This window comes from Taudactylus pleione, unplaced genomic scaffold (genome assembly GCF_031769625.1).
Source record: "Taudactylus pleione unplaced genomic scaffold, aTauple2 ptg000156l, whole genome shotgun sequence".
NCBI lineage: Eukaryota > Metazoa > Chordata > Amphibia > Anura > Myobatrachidae > Taudactylus > Taudactylus pleione.
The window spans coordinates 1,340,231-1,351,006 of record NW_028284558.1 but is presented as its reverse complement, the minus strand read 5'-3'; the positions used below and the strand labels follow the sequence as shown (position 1 = coordinate 1,351,006).

General features: G+C 42.9%; 1 protein-coding gene across 1 annotated transcript in view; it reads left to right on the top strand.

The window, feature by feature from the left end:
* Positions 1-5,371: 5,371 nt before the first annotated feature.
* The window catches only part of LY75 (lymphocyte antigen 75), a 185,778-nt gene continuing 180,373 nt past the window's right edge, over positions 5,372-10,776 (top strand). Inside the window, exon 1 of the mRNA XM_088474805.1 lies at positions 5,372-5,526. Coding sequence (XP_088330931.1) covers positions 5,451-5,526 — 76 coding nt within the window. The 5' untranslated portion in view covers positions 5,372-5,450. The remainder of the gene's footprint in view (positions 5,527-10,776) is intronic.

Sequence of the window (10,776 nt, the reverse complement as noted above, 5' to 3'; positions counted from 1 at the left end):
TGAACAACCATCATCTGCAGATATATCTGTTAAGTGTTTACCCAGCTTTAGTTGTGTTCAGGAAAAAAAAAATACACACATACAGTACTGTTTGCTTTTAGTTTATTTTAGTTTAAAATCTATGTGTATTTTTTTGCCATTGATGTAAATTATCCTAGCTCTCACAAGAAGAAAAAGCTAACTAATGGTATTAAAATTTAGGGTCTTATTCAGACCCGCTTGCTAGATGTGTTCGCACTCAGCCATCAGCTGCCAAAGTATGCAAATCCCGCAATCGCACGGCAAGGTATTAGCACGACCACTATGTCTTTGTGAGCGATTGCGGTGTGTATTTAGACGCCCACCAGCCTGTCTTAAGACGCCCACTTTCCCTTAGCAATACACTTCATCTCCAGGAAGTGTATGCAACAATCGGTAACATCGAGTAACATCGGAACTATACGCAGCACCTGTGGCTGACCATACCCTACCGCAAGCACTGGGAGTGCTTAAGTGTGTAATTCAACCATGTGACGTGCACTATGACGCTGCGTCTTTATTATGTATGCCTGTGAAACGGCGTTAAGACGCACAGACACGCCTGCGTTCGTACCACCACACAACTGTTTCAATCGACCAACCCCTGTCATCATCCACAAACAGCTCGTCATGTCACTTATTCTAGTGAGGCGTCTGCAGGCCCGTCAAGAGCCGCGCTGAGCCCTGGTTAAAAAGGGGGCATGGCCTAATTGCATCGGCGTGGCCACGCCCCCCTTTGGTATTTTTTTTTAAAATGTTTTGCAGTGCCGGGGGGGGGGGGTCACAGTGAGCCCCCTCAGCCCGGCGCATAACCAATGGGGGGCGCAATCAGCTTCATCGCTCCCCCCACAGGCATACTGTAGGAGACTGCTGTGGCTGCTTCTTAGCAGCTGCGAGCAGTCTCCAGGGCAGCTCAGCACACAGCAGCGTGTGCTGGGCTGCTGTGTGATGTAAGAGAGGGGGAGCGGTGCCGGACCTGGGCCCCCGCCAGGCCCCTCCAGCAAACCCGGCCCAGGTAATTTGTACCCGCCCCCCTCTCGGCGCCCCTGGGCGTCTATATACATGGGGCGATTGCTTCGTGATCGCATGGACTGGTTCGCGCACTTGCACTGCGTCTTATACGCATGCGCACATTGCAAACATCAGCAGGCTGTGTGCGAACGCAGCCTAGCAAGCGGATCTGAATCAGGCCCTTAGTGTGATGAAAAACAAGGTATAATCATTTATGTGGGTACTGCATAAAGAAATGAATGATGGATGTCAAAATGTGATCCGCCTTCAGCTGCGTACACATGGTACGACTTAAACAGACGATATGAACGATAACTATATTGAATATATCACTTTCGTTCATTTCATGCATTTTTCGACCACCAACGACCTGCGATGCGATATCGACCATCGCCCGTGCATGCAGGCCAAGTTTGTCGATATCGACCAGGTTACTATAGGGACCTGCGATAATTGTAGTCGTTAGTAGGTACATGGTGAGCTGGATTATCGTCCAACTATCAATTCCTACCTACCTATACCTTCTAATATTGTCGCTATTTAGCGTTATGAGTTGCACAAGAAATAAATGTTTTCAGACTTTGAGTGTGGTTCCAAAGCACAAAAAGTTATTATTCAATATAAAAACAGATGGTTACACGCTGTGATCTAAATACAGTTAGCGCAAATAAATCATACAGACCCAAGGTACAGTTGTTACATACGCACGCGCTCTGGACCCAGATACCGGCATCAATATAGAAACCTCCATCAACAGCAAGGCAAGAAGACTGGCATCCAAGTTTAGAGACCCACATATATACACTAGCAGAGATAGGCAATACAATAGAACAGTTTGGCATGATTCCATTGGTTCTTCTTCCTGGTTCTTCTGTTACAGTATAGTTCATAGGTCAATTCGAATGGACACAAACCAGCCTCCAACAGCCTTTTGTGTCCTTTTTCGCACTGCATAATAAATCTAAGCTGGCTACATTACAGAGTACATTTTAATGTTTAACTCTCTATAGTCCATAGTTTGCAGACACATGATGCAATCTTCTCACCGATGGTACCGGAAATCTGCAAAGACACAGTGGATCAGTACAACACCAAACACGGACTGCTTGCCATGTACTACACCTTAGATATCAAATTACATTTATTTCACAACATTAATAATACTGAATAAGCCTTGAATATTACACTTTAATGCTAGGGAACCTTTTATGTAAGTGTGCAGTGTGTAAGTACTGGGGAATTGAGAAAAGACACTAGGTAGCGTTGTGCGACTACATGTTTGTGGAGTACACCTTGGTATGTGTTTTGCATGGTTAAACATTTTATATGTTTTAGTGACTGTCTGTATTTACAGTCAGGTGCATAAATATTGGGACATTGACAGAATTGTCATATTTTGGCCTCTATTCACCACCACAATGGCTTTGAAATGAAACAAACAAGATGTGCTTTAACTACAGACTTTCAGATTTAATTTGAGGGTAATTACATCCAAATCAGGTGAACGGTGTAGGAATTACAACGGTTTCTATATGTGCCTCCCACTTTTTAAGGGGCCAAAAGTAATGGGACTATCAACTCAAAAGCTATTTCATGGACAGGTGTGGGCTATTCCCTCATTATTTCATTATCAATTAAGCAGGTAAAAGGTCTGTTGATTCTAGGTGTGACATTTGCATTTGGAATCAGTTGCTGTCGACTTTCAATATGAGATCCAAAGAGCTGTCACTATCAGTGAAGCAAGCCATCATTAGGCTGAAAAATCAAAACAAACCCATCAGAGAGATAGCAAAAATATTAGGTATGGCCAAATCAACTGTTTGGAACATTCTTAAAAAGAAAGAACGCACCGGAGAGCTCAGCAACACCAAAAGACCCGGAAGACCACGGAAAACGGGAGGTAATCGGGAAGCCGACAGCCTAAATACCGGCAGCCGGCTTCCCGACTGCCATTTCCCGGCAAGGGTGAAATGCCGGGCGTCTAGATGTAGACGCCCGCATTTCCCCGACCCTGGCAGACTTGCGCCCGGCATCCCGATCGTAGGGATGCCGGGCGCCGCGAGTGGACAGCAGCGGGTTTAGGTTTAGGGCTCCCGGGGGGGACTTAGGGTTAGGCACCCCCCCGGGAGGGTTAGGGTTAGGCTAGGGGGAGGGAGGGTTAGGGTTGGGCACCCCCGGGGGGACTTAGGGTTAGGCACCCCCCCCGGGGGACTTAGGTTTAGGCAGCGGGGAAGGGGGTGGTTAGGGTAGGCACTTAGAGGGGGGATTAGGGTTAGGCACTTGGGGGGAAGTTAGTAGGCACTTGGGGGGGAAGTTAGGGTTAGGCACCCCTAAGGAGGGTTAGGGTTAGGGGGGTTAGGTTAGTAAATACTTACCTATCCACGATCGGGATTTCCAGCACTGTCGGGCTTCCGCTGCGTCGCACTCTGCTCCTGCCGGGCTGCCGCTGACGGGATAGTAACCAATTCCACGGAAAACAACTGTGCTGGATGACAGAAGAATTATTTCCCTGGTGAAGAAAACCCCTTCACAACAGTTGGCCAAATCAAGAACACTATCCAGGAGGTACGTGTATATGTGTCAAAGTCAACAATCAAGAGAAGACTTCACAAGAGTGAATATAGAGAGTTCACCACAAGATGTAAACCATTGGTGAGCCACAAAATCAGGAAGACCAGATTAGAGTTTGCCAAACAACATCTAAAAAAGCCATTACAGTTCTGGAACAACATCCTATGGACAGATGAGACAAAGATCAACTTGTACCAGAGTGATGGGAAGAGAAGAGTATGGAGAAGGAAAGGAACTGCTCATAATCCAAAACATACCACCTCATCAGTGAAGCATGATGGTGTTAGTGTCATGGCGTGGGCATGTATGGCTGCCAATGGAACTAGTTCCCTTGTATTTATTGATGATGTGACTGCTGACAAAAGCAGCAGAATGAATTCTGAAGTGTTTTGGGCAATATTATATGCTCATATTCAGTCAAATGCTTCAGAACTCATTGGACGGCGCTTCACAGTGCAGATGGACAATGACCCGAAGCATACTGCAAAAGCAAGCAAAGAGTTTTTTAAGGCTAAAAAGTGGAATGTTATGCAATGGCCAAGTCAATCCCCTGACCTGAATCCGATTAGCATTCATTTCACTTGATGAAGACAAAACTGAGGGGAAAATGCTCCAAGAACAAGCAGGAACTGAAGACATTTGCAGTAGAGGCCTGGCAGAGCATCACCAGGGATGAAACCCAGCGTCTGGTGATGTCTATGCGTTCCAGACTTCAGGCTGTAATTGTCTGCAAAGGATTTGCAACAAAGTATTAAAAAGTGAAAGTTAGATTTAGGATTGTTTAGTTTGTCCCATTACTTTTGGCCCCTTAAAAAGTGGGAGGCACATATAGAAACCGTTGTAATTCCTACACCGTTCACCTGATTTGGATGTAATTACCCTCAAATTAAATCTGAAAGTCTGCAGTTAAAGCACATCTTGTTTGTTTCATTTCAAAGCCATTGTGGTGGTGAATAGAGGCCAAAATATGAAAATTCTGTCAATGTCCCAATATTTAGGCACCTGACTGTATATGGTGAGGACTTTTAACCACTTTTTATTGCGTGGGAATCGCACGACGCTACATAATAGCATCGCCGTATGTACTTATAATGGGCGAGATTCACTAAAATGGCGCTGGGCGGCCAGTCGCAAAATGGCGTCATGCAGATTTAATTTTAAACCGATCCTGTCTCAGCCAATTACCCGGCTTCAACACAGCACACCCGGGAGATCGTACAACGAAATCGTTATCGTTGTCGATCGTCCCGTATGTACGCTCCATTAGCAGTGAAATAATAGGCTCAACTCAGAGTTGAGTAAAACCACAGTAGCAAAAAGACTAATGCGTAGCATATGTGAAAGTACCAAATGGCCTTTTTTTATATGACCTCTTTTAAAAAAAAAAAAAATATATATATATATATATATATATATATATATATATATACTTTTGCATCATGTACCGAATTTATAGATGAAGTACAGATCTTTGTAATGAAACAGTGGTATTATTTTAGTAGTAGGTAAAAAAAAAAGTAACATTATTGTACTAGTAGCAAAAAATGCCTGGTAAAGTAATCTGCTTAAAGATACAATTATAGTAACATCATTTCATTTCTGTTATAATGTCATTGCTGTAATCATTACAGGTGTTATTTGCAGTAATCCAGTAATTCGCAAACTTTCCAGTCTGTCCACCTAGCAACAGATGATGAGTTTCTGTAACCAATCAAAAATATAATGTGGCTGCCAGGCCCTCTGACCTAAGCACAGACAGTGGAGTGGGCGGAGCCCTTGTTCACTGGGCTGACGCTGATTCCCCACCGTGCAGGAGCAGCAGAGGGTGTGTTGCTGTGGTGGATGGCGTTATGATGGGAGCCTGGTGCTTGCTGTGCCTGGTGCAATTGGTGACACTTTGCTGCTTAGCATCTCCCCAGCCCACAGGTAATGTCACATTGTATCTGTCACCAGTGCTGCTATCTAACTTCTACTGCGCTTTCGTTTTGTCTGTAGTTGTTTGATGTCATGTCTGTGTAGCTGTCACACATGTATGTTCTCTACATAACGCTGTTGTGTGTATATTGTAGGACAGGCAGCGCCTCCGTCCTATACTCCCCTACCTGCTTCCAGTGCAATAAGTGCAAGATGTGACTTTGGTTTTACTTTCGTTATTAGGATGAGTGGGCTTATTTGTGTAGGGAAGTTGGGCAGAGTCGTACAGCAGCTGCTCGGTCATGATTATGTGTGTGTAATATTCTATCTATCTATCTATCTATCTATCTATCTATCTATCTATCTATCTATCATAGATCTTATATAAATATAAGCATGGCTTGGAGCAATCCTACCCATCTGGCTGAGATGAACTTGTTCAGACTTGCAGTAAGCAGAGTAGTGGTTGTATGTATGGATCAGACTCTAAACAGAAATGGGAGGATTGAGGAAGATTATTTATATATACCTTGTTTCCCTGATAATAAGCCTTACCCCGAAAATAAGACATACCCTTACTTTTGAAAAACGGTCCAAAATAAGCCCTAACAAAATCCCCATTTTGTCCGTTCCCTGCGCTACACTAAAATGCCCCCAACTCCGCCCCCTGCATGAAATGGATGCAGCTGTTAAAGCTTTAACAGTGGCATCCAATCACAGCTGCAGCGTCTCACAGTGAGCGCGTGGCATCATTTACAGCAGCGACGCGGAGGAGAGTAGAGACCAATTTTTAATAAAGGTTGATTTTTTTTTTCCGTGCACACTTTACTGTTTATTGAAATGTTAATTAAAATAAGTCCTACCCCGAAAATAAGCCCTATGGAGCTTTTTGACCCCCCCCCCAAAAAAAATAAGACAGTGTCTTATTATTGGGGAAACACGGTATATATAATATCCCCCTCGGATCGCAGCTCCGGTGCCCTCCGCAAAAAAATGATGTCCACATGTTCACAGATGGCTCAGAAAAAACGGCGGCACTCGGAGACTTTCAAAAAAGTGTATTCAAATGAACATCCTAAGACTCAAACATTTCGGGACCACAACGTCCCTTTGACAAACACCCATTAATAGAATATATTATAAATAAAATGGACAACGCAATGAATCCAGCAGCTGTTCACTGTTTTCTAGCCCGTCGTAATAACTAGAAAAGAAATAATAAAAATAACCGCGCTGCATTCGTGCTATTTTAGAAAAATATGAAAGTGCTGAGGCAATACCGAGACAATATACATTTATTTAAACTAAACATTAGAATGAAATATGAAAATATACATTCTGTAAGTGTTATGCAGCAATGTTTATAAACCATGTATTTGTCCTGCATTGTTTGTGTTTGTTTTTTCTTGTGTGCTCATTTGTTTATGTACGTTGTAAGGCGCTGCGGAACCCTTGTGGCACTATATAAATAAAGGATAATAATGTATGTAAAAACACAAACTTGAACCCTCTCCCGTAATATTACTTTTAAGGATACTCCAGTCAGCAGCCCATTTTAAAATTGAATGTAATGTTTACTGTATAGTTTGTTAATCAATTGAATTGAAACAGAATCTCAGCTCTTAGCAGATACATTTGTAAAACTATGTTGAAATCAGTTGGATCTCCCCAAATGCTGCTGAGTGCGGCTATCTGCAGGATATCCAGTAGTAGCTGGTAATACTGGAATCTCCAGATATTCTGGTAGGAAAGAACTACAAATTAGTATGTAAGAGCCTATATGTCAGAAATGATGTCGGACCATACCCATATGGAATTATATATCCAGCTGCTGGTAGAGAATATTAAACCAGGAATGCTCTGACCGTGGTACGGCACCTGACAATCTAGCAGAAATAGTGTGAGATATAGCTCGCATTGGTATGCTGGCGTCTGTGTCTCTACTTGGACGCTAGTGTCTGCATCTGACATGCTAGCCGCTACTGAAGTATTGGTATCTGCGCCTGACCCGCTAGTGAAGATAGTATAAAGAGTAGCAGTGTATTTGAACGTTGTTGTCTGCGTCTGGTACGTTAGCGGAAGTAAAGAAATAGCCTCAGATCAGAAGCTGGTGTCAGTCTCCCTAATTCTTGGAGTGTTCCATCTAAGGCTGTATTCATGGCGAGCGTTCAGTGCTCTGAGATGAACAGAGGTGTAAAGTTCAACTATCTGGCAACATGTCAAGAGATCATATAAACGCAGAACTCTTTAAGCAGTATAATGTCACTGAGCCATGGGGGAATTTGTGCCTTATGCCTCAGTGACATTACAAGTTTCTAGTGACTGGATAAGCTCCATTCTCTTGTCGTCCCATCCTCACTATGCCTTCCATTGTGGTGTATAGGTGTCTGTCTGCTATATAATGTTAAATGCATTTGTTTAGAAGAAGTATGAAGTTCCTTGTACACGTAAATGAGTTTTGTAACATATTACATGTGGGCCTATGTGACAATCTTCCTATCTTACTGTGTTATTCCAATCAGTTCTCAGTATAGTCCTTAAAATGCTCAGTTTTTCTGTGTATCTTTGTGAGCTTCCAGTTTCCGAAAGCTGAAGTGCGTGAAAATCCAGATGGGTGCATGACCTAGAAACTTTACGGCTTATGGAATCTAATTTTTAAGGTGTGCACACACACAACAATTTTTCAAACGATTTAACTATAATTAAATCGTTATCGTTCAATCGTTTATTAAAATTGTTCAGTTTCAGAGGTAAAACGATGAACGATAATGGTTCATGCGCGTTTGTAGTTCATCGTCCATTCTGACTGTCCAACTGAACGATTTTCATTATGGTAAGTATGAAAATTCGTTTGTAGTTTGTAAAAATCGTTCATTACATTTGTTAAATGAACAATTTCAGTGAACAATTTTTGTTCATTTTTCCCTTGAAAAAATGAACGAAAATTGTTCACTAAAATCGTTAATTTAACAAATGTAATGAACAATTTTCGTTCATTTTTCTCTTGAAAAAATGAACGAAAATTGTTCACTAAAATCGTTCATTTAACAAATGTAATGAACAATTTTCGTTCATTTTTCCCTTGAAAAAATTAACGAAAATCGTTCACTGAAATCGTTCATTTAACAAATCGAGCTGTGTGTATGAAGCTTAAGGAACAGGTGTAGCACAGGAGGAAGAGCGTGTATAAACCAGTGTGCGGTTTAAATTGTGCACTGGTTTCATCCAGGAGTCTAAATCTGGGTACACACCTGGACAATCGGCGGGCCATTTCTTTGATTTTTTTTTTACCTGCTCATGCGATATCACAAGAGTGTGTAGACTGCGTGTAGCCTCATTCCAAAGACAGGCGGAGGCTCGTAGGACTGCATGCTGCCCAACCCACAGCTAAAGTGACGTATATTCACCTCATATTCAGTGAAAGAAAAGCAATATATGGTCACTTTCCCAAAGTAAAGGATCATTTTATTATGACCTCCAGACGAGAGTGCAGGGAGTTTCCGATTTAGGTCTGTCAGATGCGGAACGTAGTGGTGCAGAGGGGAATTCTTAGAACATATCATCAACTGCCTCCTTAGTGTAGAGATTCAGATAATGTCACCAGATAACTGTTGTGTCATTTAAAGGAAGCTGGAGTCCTGAGTTGTCACCACCAGCCTGAGTAGCTGGGTTTGTTTCATTCTTGTGCAAATATTTTTCTGAGACAAAGTATAATGATGAGATGATGATAGGGATTGCTAGTCCTTCTGAGCCCACGCACATTGATTTAAAATTAGTTTAGCGGGAAACAAGCGAATGAACTGTGCAAATTGCTGATAGGCTACTTAACAGTGTCCTCCTCTCATCTCTTATTGCTCAAAACACATGCTAGGTGCTATATATACTGTATCGCATGAGATATCACAAGACATTCTGTTTGTGTTTGACAAATGGCCAATGAGACTTAAATGCACAAAGTTATTTTGGTGCCCGCATACCACATTTTGTTCTGCAGCCAAACAGTTAAGCAAAGAATGTATGATTTGACAGTTTGAATGAGCTGCCCACAGCTTTATGTGTTGTGGTTAGATTACAGATTATCAACCTTGCACGGAAAGGCTTATGTATACCGCTTTTCCAATTCAGGGGCATATTCAATTAGACGCAAAAATTCAGAAAGGTTTCTCCTGCCGTACTTTTCGCCGACTTTGCGTGTTTTGGAGGCGAAAGCATTTTGTTCGCGGCCCCGCTATTCGCCCTATTCAATTCCAAAGGCTACGAAAACAGAACCCGGCGTAACTCAAACAGACAAAGTGCTGTCAGATTTGGGGAAATCAGCAACACTCCCCAAAAGATGGAATAACATTGGGGATCATTGTTGATGCCCCCGAATAGCCCTACTGAAGCTATTTTGGGTACTTAAATGCTCTCATTAGCTGCTAATTTGCGTATTTGCACAAGTGAAGAATAGTATTTAGCAGTTTGTTTGTACCCCATCTTTGTACTTTCACCCCCCTTTATCAAAGTAATTTTTTTTAGGTGTTTTTTATTTATTTTTTAATGTAAGTTTTTTTGATGCAGTTGACCATTGGGGGGCTGTCCCAAGGGTGCAGAGTGGTTTCCCAGCCTTTGCACCCCAACACCGCAATTCTGCACTTTTTCCCGCCTGCTTTCATAGGCAAATCTTTTCTGCCTATTCCATTGCATTGACTTTCTGCATACGCGAAAAGTCTTTGGAATTGAATACAGGTATACGTTTTTTGGCTGGCAAAATGACGTCATCCGCGATACTTTTCTGCGGAAAGCGGCTTTACATGTCTAATTGAATATGCCGCTAAGTCCCGAGTGACCCAAGATTTGGAACATAGGAGCTCATTCAGACCCGCTCGCTATGCTGCGCTCTCTCGCAGCCGTCAGGGGGTGGATATGCAAATTCCATGATCGCACGGCCAGGCTTAAGGACGCCCTCTATGTCTTAGAGCGCAACGGCACACTAGTGTAATGACGCCCACTTTTCCTTCGCAGCACACGTCATCTCCAGGGAGTGTATGATTAATCAGTAACATCGAGAGCCATCGGAGCTGCTCGCAGTCCTTGAGGTAGACCCTACCCCGCCGCAAGCACTGCGATCACTGCAGGCTGAAATACAACCAGGTGACGTGTTCTCTGACGCTTTCATGTTAATTATGCATGCCCAAAGAGCGGCGTTTTGATGCTCAGACACGCCTGTGTTCACACATCCACTCGCCCGTTTTCAAGGACCATCCCGTTACCACCCACTAT